At 34.2% G+C, this 13763-nt stretch overlaps 1 protein-coding gene across 1 annotated transcript; it reads left to right on the forward strand.

The window, feature by feature from the left end:
- Positions 1-5088: 5088 nt before the first annotated feature.
- Positions 5089-9027, forward strand: LOC116000115 (cytokinin hydroxylase). The gene is made up of 4 exons (XM_031240142.1): positions 5089-5563; positions 6210-6439; positions 6610-7221; positions 8306-9027. Exons 1-4 carry the CDS (start codon positions 5233-5235, stop codon positions 8735-8737), a joined length of 1605 nt encoding a protein of 534 aa, XP_031096002.1. The 5' UTR covers positions 5089-5232; the 3' UTR covers positions 8738-9027.
- Positions 9028-13763: the final 4736 nt, after the last annotated feature.

The following is a 13763-nucleotide window of genomic DNA, read 5'->3' on the forward strand; positions in this document are numbered from 1 at the left end:
TTCTTAATTTTTCAGTCCTTGATCATATTAAGAATCATCTTAGATGAACAAATGAGATTAGTTATTATCAAATCTTAATTATTTATATATTTAATTTAATTTGTTTCTATATAGTTTAGTCCTCAAATTAGAAAATTAAACAGTCAATATCTATACTTAAGATTTGATTTTTGACCAACTGCACGAGATTGAGCAAAGTCACCCGTACCAAAATATAATGGTATAAAAAATGTGTGCTGGCGTAAGCTTAATCTTAGAACTATATTAATTTAATTTTATGAAAATTTATAGTCCATTTTTTTCCAAATATTGTCAAGTCAAATTTTAGCAAAGTAATAAGTTGGCACAAAAAGAATTTTCATATATGAAAGTATGAAACAAATTTGAATATTTATATTTTAGTGTTGCCATATCTAGAAAGAGAACAAGAAGACCAATTTTGAAAAGAAAAAAACACTTTTTACTTTGTTTTTTTTTGTTTTTTTAGTTTCTTTTATGATATTATTGGGGAGGGTGGGGTGGGGGAGGGGGCAGGGACGGATGACGAGTAGCGAGGGGCACCTAAATACAAACATGTTAGCCGCTTATCTTCTTACTCGAGAGATACCACTTGACTAGTGCATTACTCTCTTAAATTCTAGAAAAGAACATCAAGCGGGAGGGGGGAGGGGGGGTTAGTAAACCTTGCAACCCTCTAGAGTCTAGACATGAAATACCAGAGTAAGAGCAACCGAAAAATTTTATATATTTATAAATAGATTGATTCTATTTTCCTCAATTTGAGTATGTTAGTGGCATGACAAGTGGATATATTGTTATCCTAATTTAATAGGATATATTGACTATACCAGGATCAATTTAATTTGTGAAAATTGAACAACATTTATGAAAAGTCGTAGTCCATATTTACCAAGATCTTGTCGTCAGAATTTGGCAAAATAATGTGTTGTGTGAGTAGAATTAAAACTGAAATTTTCTTTGTTATTCTATATTTATGTTCACTGTATACATTTTCACTGCTTTTCAACGTTAATGATGGAAAAGTAAAAAGCAACAAATATATTTAAATTAAGAAAAAAACAGTGGTCGAGGCCAATGGCCAATCCTCGGCCATGGGGTGGCCGAGGAGTTTCGTCTCTAGGCCGATCGATCGGGTTCGGAAAAAAAAATAAATAAATAAAAAATAATAAAATTAATAATAATCAAAATATTAAAAAAATAAAAGTACAAAATATAATAATAATAATAATAATAATAATAATAATAATAATTGTTGTTGTTGTTGTTATTGTTGTTGTTGTTATACAAAAGAGAAAATTATTATTACTCACTAGCCACTTCTCTACGCTCGTAGCTCGGTAGTAGGAGGCTGGTGACAAGTTATTAGAAAAGGTAATGGACTTGACCTAGTGCACTCTTGGTCTAACCCGTCAAAGCGGTGAAAGCAATCCATACAGAAACAATACAATTCATCAAGAATCAAGATACAAAATGAGGGTCATATCTATACGATTTTTCACTTCTCGACAAATCTCATATCTTTTGTTATTCAAATAAAGCAATTATTCTATTTGCGGTAATGAACGAAAATCTTGTTATTCTTAACTTTTGGTCTCGGTCTCTCAGAAATTCCTATATAACCTAAGCGACGCAGTCAAAAATCTTTTTCATTCTTTTATTAACTGATTTATGTATTGGATTCCATTCACCACGTGGTTGGGAATTAATGATTGGCTTTATCTATCAAGATTTTGGATTTTGTTATAATGATCAAATTCTAACAGTTAAACAATAACGATCTAAAGCAAAGAGATAGAGTAGGTGGAACGGTTCAAAAGCCCATGCACTTTTAAGAGCACCGCCTCATTAAATAGAATGAGTTATGGATGGTCAACACACTTATGGAGGAGAGTGTCTCAATTACTAAGGAGTCAGGACACTTATTGTAGTTATTAGGAAGTTGTGTCTTGTAACTTATCTATTGTCCATATAAAGCCTGAGCATCTGCGACAGCAGGGGAGACGTGCTCTAAAACTAGCTTGTGCTAAGACTTTGAAGCAATACACCTCTATTTACTTACAAACATACATGGTAACATTATTACTGTAAGACAAGGTAACTACAAAATTTCAAGTTTGATTCGCTATGAATGTTGTCTATTGGTCTTCTCGATTTGAATCAGTTAACTATAAACAACCTAGGTATATATAGACTAGCTGCCTATTGAACTTTTTGATTTGAACCAATTATCTATGTGTAACCTACATTGGCTAGCTATTGAGTTTCTCTAATTAAGTTAGCTCTGAACAATTATGCTTCTTTACCTCTTTGTGATCCATTAACAATTAGGAGACACTTTCATATAGCAACTGTGATTTTCTCATAAATCAATGAATCAAAACCTATGGAAAGAATCTCTTTTCAATCAAAAAGTGACCAATGATAATTGAGGAATAGTTAAGGAAAATATAGTTACGCTAATTATTATTATTATTGGAATCAAATCATGAATAATAAGTCAATTTGCATGTGAACGACAACAATTCTTGGAATATTAAGATAACGGCCAATGATTCAATAAATCCAAAACTATACTTATGTCAACTTTTTTAACGCGATATGATCAATAATCACAAATTTTAATGAGTAATATATGCAACTTATCTCTGATCTTCTCTTAAATTTCTACTCATAATATAATATCCGGCCACCTCTTGATGCTATACTATTTGATTGACTTTTTTCTTTTGATTATTATATCAAGTAAATATTTTTTTAGTGATGAAAGAAACTCACGATCAGTATCTAAGAGTGTAAATCTCATTTTTGTATAATAATTCGCAAATTAAACTGTGTACATAGGAAAAATAAATTGCATTAGAAAGACATTGTGTGACGGGTTGGATCAAAAGAATATTAACAATAATCAAACTCGCGATATCCACTAATAATTCAATAACAGCTAATGAAATTAAAGATTTTATTGTCACGCCAAAAGGTCAACGTTAGAAAAATAAATAACATTATTCAATTTTAATTCATATAGAACCCTAAACAGTAAGCTGAGCAAATGTGTAAACTCATTTTGTAGCCGCAGAATTGAATCTTGACAGAGTGCAACTTTGACAATGGTAAGTAGGAGTATGAACTGATGATAAAGACGATAATATGAAATAATATTCTACTCCGTAATAAAATTAATTTCTGTTATAGTGTTGTAAATATATATTATTATTAAATATTGTGATAAATATATTTAAAAATTTATAATTTAATGCTAAATTTGTATATGTTATAATGTGGACACTTATATCTAGTTACAATATCTTATAAACAAAATGGCATAACTCAACTTTGTTGAGTTGACTATTAATTCGAATGCAAATTATTTTTTTTAAATTATACACCGTACCAGCATAAATTCTGAATAAAGTAAATGAAAATGTCTACTTCACATGATTAAAAATATTGAATTAAAATCTCCAAAAAAAAAAATATTCACATATTTAAAAATCACTACATTCAAATGTAACATCGCCAACTAATAGCCAAATCAAAATAGTTGAGTTCGATTATTGCTAACACTCCCTTAATTAAACCAGTCGTATAAGGTCTAATCTTTCTTGTGCGTTTTATCTCTCCTAATTATGTGATTTGCCGGCTACTACATATGAGTGTGATTTACTTAATGCAAACATTCGGGTAATGACTGTGAGTTTTCCTTATCACAAAAAATATATATATTACAATTAGATATAATTGTCAGTAATATAAAACCTTGATATTAAATTGTCAAAATTTTAAAGTTTAGACATAATTATTTGTGGTTTTATTTGCTCAAACCAAACACAAGTTGAGTAAAAATTACTTTAAAAGTGTGAATGTAAATGAATAAGTCAAGCAATTTTTACATGAAAATCAAATCTAAAAAAGCACCGACTTTTTTACTTTTACCGGCGAAGCCAAACTATTTTCTATTTACGTTTTTACATGTAGATGAGGTGTATAAATAAACTATATATAAAATGCACATAGTATTACTTTTTGTAGTATTTGTTGTCATATATGCGCAGTTGAAGTCTGCAAGGAGTTGGTTGAATTGTGAACAATACTATCATTCCCATCAATTAATACAAAGTACAAAAATTTCTTCATTCACTATTCGAAGATTGCTACTCCTATGTAATAACTTGAAGTGTGACGGACTCGACTAAGAATCATACTTCAATTACCCAGTCACTTGCGTCCCTTTTTAACAATTGTAATGTTTTTTTTTTCTCTTTTTTTCCTTCTATTTCCTCTTTCATAGTGACCTGAAAAAACCAAGAAAAAATTGAAGGATACTCTTACAAATTAATTTAATAAAGAGTAATTCTACATGTACTCCCATTTTATAATCACATTCTCTACTCTGTATGATGTGGCATGCTTTGATTGCTTAACATAAGGTAGTCATGATTGGACAAATTAATCTGTGGACGCGGGTCCACCTTGCGTGGTCCACCCCATATCCAAAATACATAATTTACATATTAAATGTTTACAACTAAATATTCACAATTTACATATTGAATGTTCATAATTCAAAGAATGAACATTCAGTATGTAAATTGTGATGGGTCCACCTCGCAAGGTTTAACTAGGTCCATGGTATAACTATTGTCATGATTGTTATTCAATTCAATCTTTTTAAAAAAACTTTTTTCTAATAAAATTTGAAAAAAAAAATATAAAAAAAAAAGTTAGGCCTATATTTTTGGAGTCTAAGTAATATTTGTATTTAATAAATAAATTCATGAACTCCATCTTTTATTTTTGTTTCACGTGGCATGCGCCGTACGCATGGTAGAAATTATCACTTTTTTTCTTTTTCGGAAAAGTATATATATAAATATATGAGTAACAGTAATTCAAAACGAGAGGGTTTGTTTATTTATTAAAAAAACAAAATTAATTAATAAAAAGAAAACGAAAGAATGAAATAAAGAACAAAATCTATTCAAATAGTCAGTCAAAACCGGGTAAGGCATTTCCCAGTCAACTGTCAACCTTTGACCTCCGACCCGGCCCTTCTCTATTATAAATAGCCTCAATCCTCTCCGTCTAACACCATCATATCAGCCATTAACGCAGCTTAATTAGCTTCATTCAGAGTTCATATAACCTCAACTTCTTTCATTCCCTGATCGATAATCAGATCAACCAACCATTTACTCAAACATTATATAGCAAATGGAGATTCTTAGACTTTTGCAGGTTTTCGGTTTAGGCTCGGCCGCCATTTTCGTCTTTCTGTTATGGAAAATTCTGCATTCTTGCTGCATTCTCCCTTCCTTGACAGACCGAAAACTTAGAGAAAATGGGTTTGGCGGCCCGCCGCCCAGTTTTCCGTTCGGAAATCTCGACGAAATGAGGAAGTCGGGGAATCAAGGTCATGATAATGGTGACGTTAAAACTCTTTCTGAGTCCTCGTCTTCGTCTTCCTCGTCGTCTTCTTCAGGCATTAGCAATGACATCCACGCCACGGCGTTCCCTTACTTTGCTCGCTGGCAAAAACTGCATGGTAATTATCTCTTTTACTACATTTCTTTGCAAGTTCGACTCTGCCCCTGCTGGCCTTCTTAGTTTGAGTCTGTCAATTACTCCTAGGTTGGTTTATCTAGCCCACCTTCGTGTAGTGACTGCCGTTTCTCTAACTATTAAAAAAAAATTATCCCCATTATTCTCTTTTGCTACCTTTCTTTGCAAGTTCAACTCCGCTCCTGCTGGTCCTCTTAGTTTGAGTCGGTCAATTTTTAGTATTGGTTTATCTAGTCCATCTTCGTGTAGTGGCTGCGTTTCTCTAACTATTGAAAAAAAAAAAAAATTATTCCCATTATTCTATTTTACTACCTTTCTTTGCAAGACTCCCGCTCATGTTGGTTTACCTCCCTTGCTAGAGTCACAAGGTCAGACCCATTGCACACTTTCGTATAGTGGCTGGCGGCTGCTTTTCCCTAGCTACTAAAAAAAAAAAAAAAAAACTTCAATTTTATACATAAATCTATTGGTAAATTTGGTTTGTGAATAGGCAGTTGCATGCAAGTATGCAACGCAGAATGCACGTTATACTAAGTATGTGAATGTGTGCATGTAGATATATGTACGCACATTATATATATTTATATATGAATGAAAATAATTATTTATTTGGATGGTTGTTGTTGCAGGGAAAGTGTTCATATACTGGTTGGGCACAGAGCCGTTTCTTTACATCGCAGATCCAGAGTTTGTTAAGAAAATGTCGGCGGGAGTACTGGGAAAAACATGGGGAAAGCCGACAGTGTTCAAGAATGACAGAGAGCCCATGTTCGGAAAAGGTCTGGTTATGGTAGAAGGAGATGACTGGGTTCGCCAGAGACACGTCATCACCCCTGCGTTCACCCCATCCAACTTAAAGGTAACAAAAATAATTATATTTAAACAACAGATTGAACTAAAAATCTAAGCTGATAGTTAGATTGCTCTGATACATGTGCTTAGTCTCAAGTGAAAGTCTAAACTGATAGCTGGATTGTAGATTTATGTTTATATATTATATGCTGAACACATATGAATGTATGTATGCAGGGCATGGCGGGGTTGATGGTGGAGTCGGCGAAGAACATGGTGGAGAGATGGGCGGCGATGATGAACTCCGGCAGCCTCGAAATCGACGTGGAGAGGGAGATCACGAGCACGACGGCGGAGATCATAGCGAAAACCAGCTTCGGAATAAGCTACGAGAAGGGACAGAAGGTGTTCGACAAATTGCGAGCCATGCAAATGACGCTATTCAAGTCCGCGCGCTTCGTGGGCGTCCCATTCGGCAAATACATGTGCCCAAAGCAAACCTTAGAGGCCAAAAACCTGGGAAAAGAGATCGACGCTCTAGTCTTAGCCATCATCGAGGAGCGGAAGCGATCCAACGGCTCAGATCACCCCCACAACGATCTTCTCAGCCTTTTGCTGGCGGAGAATCAGGCGAAAGGGAAGTCGGGAAAATCGCTGTCCACTCGGGAGCTTGTTGACGAGTGCAAAACGTTCTTCTTTGGCGGACACGAAACGACGGCGTTGGCGCTGACGTGGACTTTGCTCCTATTGGCCATGCATCCAGAGTGGCAAACTGTTCTGAGAGAAGAGATCCAGAATGTGATTGGAGACGATGAAGTTGATGCCAGTAAGCTTGCCGGACTAAAGAAGGTAAAAACCCTACCCTTCTTTCCTACTTATCCACTTCTTTTCTAACAACTTTCATGTAAAATCCATCACAACTAAAAAAAAAATAGTAAAATACCTACTCCATATAATTATAGTACAGAAAAAACTTTTTTCTTAATAATAGGGGTGAACAAACAGTCAGTCGGTCACATAACTAATCAAAAAATCAACAGAAAATTTTTACTCCATAACTGACCGACTTACGTACTTAAATACTTAATGATTTCAATTTTCAGTCTATAATGCTATATATATATTTACAAATAGGTCTGAATGGTATAAGATTAGTTAATTTTTTTAGGGGGACAAGAAAACTTTGTTTCTTTACAAATTTTGTGATTTGATAGTTTATGGTCGGAGGTTTGGAGTTCAAAATGGAGTAAGCAAGCAGATGAATGCAAAAAGAATGGTTGTTAATTAATTAGGTGTGATGTAGCTAAACCACAAATATAATTTTCCCAGGGGATGGGAGGTTGTGGGTCCTACGTGACATAGTTCCACGTGTATTATGATTATGGTTGATCGCACACGTGGCGACCCCCGTACCTCAAAGTAGGTGTATATATGTATGCACGTACACTCGTTTGGTTGACCATATATGTTATGGGAGAATTGTACGTAATACGAGTAGAAAGACCACTTTTTCATGTTGGTTGACCAAACACAAAATAAGAAGAAAAAAGGAATAAAAAAAGAAATTGGTATTGGCGGGTCAAAGCGGCTCGAGTCCACCGCCGGCCAATCATTTTCCGACGCTTTTTAACCCCACATAGTATAAATGTAAAAAGTGCATCCGTGTCGGAATTGGATGGGACTAGATTAATTGAACTCCCATCATGACTCTTAACTGATCGGGTTAATGTTTTTAACTAATTGATAGTTTAGAAAAATGTTTGGAGTAATAAATTGTTATAAAAAAAGTTAATATTGAATGTTTAAACAAGTTAAACAATTAATAATGATCAAATAAATCAAAATTGGCTGATAAGCTACCAAACTAGACTTATGTTTCAATTTTTATTTGCTTTTTGGAATTTGGTTAATAATAAATGTGTTCCGATTGCAGATGGGATGGGTGATGAATGAAGCACTCCGACTATACTCCCCGGCACCAAACGTACAACGACAAGCCAGGGAAGATATCAAGGTGGATGAGCTAGTGATCCCGAGCGGGACGAACATGTGGATTGACGTGGTGTCGATGCATCACGATAAGAAGTATTGGGGAGAGGATGTGAACGAGTTTAAACCGGAGAGGTTCAAGGATGACATCAACGGAGGGTGCAAACATAAGAGCGGGTTTTTGCCGTTCGGGTTTGGAGGAAGGATGTGCATTGGCCGAAACTTGACTAATATGGAGTATAAGATTGTGCTGACTCAAATTCTCACTAGATTTTCCTTCTCAGTCTCCCCGAACTACAAGCATTCTCCTGCTATAATGCTCTCCCTTAGGCCATCTCAAGGGTTGCCTCTTATATTCGAACCTCTGCAGAACTAACACTTTGTTTAGTTGCTTACTGCAAAATAGGACAAAATGAATGACGGAATTAGAAGGTAAACTTCACAATTTGTGAGAAAACGTAAAATGATTTTTTAGTAAAAAATATAATATTTTTCTATTAGATTATAGAGAAGTATTATATTTTTACTATAAATGATTTTACATTTTATGTACGACAGTGTTACATAAGATCAAATAGCTAAACTTTAGTTGTAAGTAGTTATATAGATTAAATAACCATGTTCTTCTCCTACAATAAATTCCTCCCTAATTAATATCAGGGAGAAGAGAGCTAGGATAGGTAGCCTAGTTCTATAAAGAAAGCTAGCAGGATAGCTCAATTTGTATGATTACTTCATGTATTCTTCAAAAAGTTTTAGTTATTATTAATTAATATTGCGTTTCTATCCTAACTGGACATTTTGGATATTGCATCCTTTGGTTGAAAATGATCTTGTGCCTAAGAATATAATCAGAATTTTAAATTCAACGAGAATCCGTCAATATTTCAACAAAGAACAAGTGAATATATATATATATATATATATATATATATATATATATATATATATATATATATATATGCAGTACTTGTGCGAGACTGTCTCATAAATCCTTATACATAAGATGGGTCGAGTCAAGTCAAATTAACATGCAAATGTCATGCTTATATTTATGCTCAAATGTAACACTAATTAGGAATAAATTGTTTGTTATTTATAACACGGAAAATGTAATACTTTTACATTTGATGTAAAAGTATTACATTTTCCATCAAAAGTACTCCGTATTACATTTTCTCTAATAAGTATTGTTGACAATTGTTTGTTACTTATAAGGGAAAATATAATACTTTTGAAGAAAAATGTAATACTTTTAATTTAAAATGTAAAAGTATTACATTTTTCATATAAGTAATAAATATTTTATACCTATATATAGAGGTTGTTTGGAAACTAAAAAATATTTATTAAAAAAAAGACCTACTAAACTGTTTCTAACGACTTTCTAAAAAAAAAGTTGAAACTGTCAAGTATCTTGTGATTTGATGGCATAGTTGTGACACTTTCAAATAGAAGATTATATCATATTATTGAACATATACTACAGATAAATTATATTGTAGTCCTCAAGAGAAAAAGAAGAAAAAAAAAAGGTTGGAACTTGAAAATTGGAAAACATAGAAATAGCCTAATTCCAAAAGGAAAACTTTTCCAAATAACTTTCTAATATAACTTGGAAATTGGAAAACATAGGAAAAGCCTAATTCCAAAAGGAAAACTTTTCCAACTTTCTAATAGAAAGTGTTTAACAAATGAAAAATGTTGCTTTCAAAAAACAAATGAAAAATGTTCTATTTTTAAAGTAAAAAATAAAATTCAAAATTTTAAAATATTTTCCAAACAAAAATATAAAAAATATTCTCCAACAGAAATTTATTCTGCCTCTTTTCTATTTTTTTATGATTTTTTAAAGACGAGTGGTCAAAGTAAAAACAAAGAAATAGAAAATGGAAAACAATTAATCATAAATTTTGAAAGTGATCATTAATTGGTTACAATATGCAGACATTGTGAGTTTTTGTTTTTTAATAGTTAGGTGATCCTAGTTTTGCCGAAGTAAATGAGTAATATTAAGTCCATTGGACCCCACTTCTAAAGCTACTGCAAAGATACAGTTAGTCCTAGTCTTTATGTGCGCACAAGGGAATGAGGGATCCAATTGAGACCTTCTAACATTCTTTGGGCCTTTTTCACATACATACTTCTGGTGAGATTCGAACCCCACACTATGACAAATTATACTATGGACCAAGGTCTACCTTACATTGTAAACCTGATCTAAAAATAACTCTCATTTTATATCTATAGTTAACATATTCTGTACTTGCAGTTGACAGTTTCTATACCTATAGCTATCTATCATATTATGTGTCAATAATTATTAAGTTATTTGTTTACATTTACAATAACTATTAACTGTAGATATAGAATGTGTTAACTAAACGTACATAATTTTTGTATCAGGGTTCACATGTTATATGAACCCTGGTCCATGGTATAACAATTGCCCACACTACCGCCTCCCGTCACGACCTTTAAGTCAGACGACGAACCAACTATGTTAAGTCCTGGACAGCTTTTTTTTTTTTTTTTTTTACAGGAAGGAGGTTGCATTTAAACTAGTAGCCCAAACCCACTAGCATACTTCAAGTATTAAAACATAAATTTCAGAAACTCTAATTTTAAAATAATGACATTTGTGAGGGTTTTTTTTTTTTTTTTTTTACAGGAAGGAGGTTGCATTTAAACTAGTAGCCCAAACCCACTAGCATACTTCAAGTATTAAAACATAAATTTCAGAAACTCTAATTTTAAAATAATGACATTTGTGAGGGTTTTTTTTTTTTTTTTTTTACAGGAAGGAGGTTGCATTTAAACTAGTAGCCCAAACCCACTAGCATACTTCAAGTATTAAAACATAAATTTCAGAAACTCTAATTTTAAAATAATGACATTTGTGAGGGTTTTTTTTTTTTTTTTTTTACAGGAAGGAGGTTGCATTTAAACTAGTAGCCCAAACCCACTAGCATACTTCAAGTATTAAAACATAAATTTCAGAAACTCTAATTTTAAAATAATGACATTTGTGAGGGTTTTTTTTTTTTTTTTTGACAGAAAGGAAGTTGCATCTAAATTAGTAATTTAACCATAATAGCATTCTTCAAGTTTCAAGAACTAAATTTCAGAAACTTTAATGCCAATGTAATGACAATAATGACCTTTTTTGACAAAGATAAACTTGCAATCCAACCACAATAATATATGCAGTTATGTGTGCCGAACAAGAACCCTATAAAAGAGGTAGGCTTGATGGAAAACGGACTATGCCCATTCTTTCTCATGCCACACAAAGCTTCTTATTAGGAGAGTTGTGGTATTCTGGAGTCATGTCAATTAAAATCTATCTAGTCGTTCAAGAATTTGATCACTCCGTAAAACAACCTAATCACTAGTTATAATGACAACTATATAAGGATGTTGCTCGCATGAACAGCTCAATTGATCATAAAGGTGAAATTTGCAAAGAAAGATCAGTGTCATAATAAAGTATAGTCACACGGTCATGGTTAGTCATAGGAGCACGCAAGTGTCTGAGCACTAGGAACAATAATCACACAAATAAGCTTCAATCAATACACGTTTTGGATTAATTCATGCACAAAATGAGTTAATTAAGTGGTAAAATTATAGACAATAAATTACTTATTATCATATATTAACTGCATAATAGACGAACCCAGTTCATCTCTCCCTATATATACATACATATACACTGAACTTAACTCAGGCCATGTTTGCCGGCGGATTTTGAGTAAAAATGGCTGGTGGTTGTGTCATGAAAATTACTGTTTTGATTGGATGGTGAGATGGGCGTGTGCAATATAATATTGATTTGTGGCTATTTGATTTTCCTCTCAGCCAGGTGGCTATATAGTAGGAGACTATCTGAGGACGAGGAGAATAGGAAAGTTGCGGATTACTAGAACTCCTATATATAGTCGGTCCTATATATACAGGTTGGAAATGAAGCTAGCGAACGAGCTTAATCAAGTCCTCCCATTGAACGTTACGTTGCAAAAATGCTAGTTGCATGCGTCTCAAGCTAGCTTCTCAGATCATTGAAGGCGATCAGATGAAGGAATCTTACACATGGAGCTTTAATTTGTGGAAAATTAAAGGAAAAGTTCTAGCTGTGTCAAGCTAGCCTATAGAAATCAGAGAGCGAGGCCGGGAAACTCACGGAAGATTCTAACCACAGTTTTGAGAAAATATGGAAGTTACGTTATGGGTCGCAAATAGATTGAATCAGAGGCTTCAATTCTAGCTTGTGGCTGATCCATCCTGATCAGGAAAGGAAGAATCAATCCTCGCTCTTATCTATAATATAATGCGAAAAGGGCGATAGCGAGACGTCACCTCACGAGAATGCCCGCCGGTTGCAAGCTAGGTCTGCGGGGTAGTGGCGGAGGACATTGAGCATATATATATATTCAGATCCTGCCCTGTGGCATCGGATTTCTGACCAGCCATCGTTCCAAGCCTGGTTCGACCTTAATCTTGCTAAAGAAGGACGGTAGAGATGGATCCTGGCTATAATGGTTGGAACCATTTGGTGGCTGCGCTGCATGTGGAAATGGCGCATGCAATGAATGGGCCGGGTTTTCTCCAGGAAGAAGCTTCCTTTAAACTAAAAAACCGCCTGGCCGGGTTTCTAGTCTAGGAAAATAATACAGCTCTAGCAACAGCCTCAAATTCGGTGCCACCCTTAAGCTTGAACACAAAAACTAGGCTTAGATTAGATTTGAAGTGGGAGAAACCAGCCCAATGATGGGCGGTCAAGCTAAGCTCAATACAAACAGCAGATTCGTTCTGGGGAAGCAAGCTTGGTGCCGCGGCTTTATCAGAAACAACAGAGGGAACTGGATAAAGGGCTTCACTGGTGTTGTTGGAACAAACTCCACTCCATAATTCATGCACAGCTTTGGGGTATTCATTCTCAAGGGCCGGGGCTTGAAATTAATTGCATGGAATGATGGCAGCTACAAGAAGGTGATTTTGGAAACTACTGACTCAAACAAGTGTGTCAACGTTCTTCAGGATGAGAGGATTTATACATGGTTCACATCCCAACCTTGTTCTAAAATGTAAACAGCTGCTCAACCAAGACTGTACTGGAAGGTGTCATTGAGGAAAATTTTTCATTTCGTCAACAAAATACACTGGCTGATAGGCTTGCAAGTTGCAAGTTTCCCCCAGACTGTACAAAGGTGGCCTTATGACCCTCGAAACCCCCCATCTTCTCTAGAATCACTAATCTTGGCAGACTCTGCGGGTGCGGTTTACCATCCCGGAACCTCTTCCTAGCATGACCATTTGGGTATCCCCCTCCTATGTACTAAAAAATAAAAATAAAAATGCTAAAGATGAGTAATTGTTCTCAGGAATAGGAACTAATCAAA

The sequence above is a fragment of the Ipomoea triloba genome, chromosome 12, assembly GCF_003576645.1.
Source record: "Ipomoea triloba cultivar NCNSP0323 chromosome 12, ASM357664v1".
NCBI lineage: Eukaryota > Viridiplantae > Streptophyta > Magnoliopsida > Solanales > Convolvulaceae > Ipomoea > Ipomoea triloba.

Excerpts from the sequence above, each read along its gene's own strand:
- LOC116000115 (XM_031240142.1), top strand. The coding sequence starts at position 5,233 with ATGGAGATTCTTAGACTTTTGCAGGTTTTCGGTTTAGGCTCGGCCGCC. Across the intron at positions 6,440-6,609 it reads TCACCCCATCCAACTTAAAG|GGCATGGCGGGGTTGATGGT; the intron begins GTAACAAAAATA and ends GTATGTATGCAG. Across the intron at positions 7,222-8,305 it reads AGCTTGCCGGACTAAAGAAG|ATGGGATGGGTGATGAATGA; the intron begins GTAAAAACCCTA and ends TTCCGATTGCAG.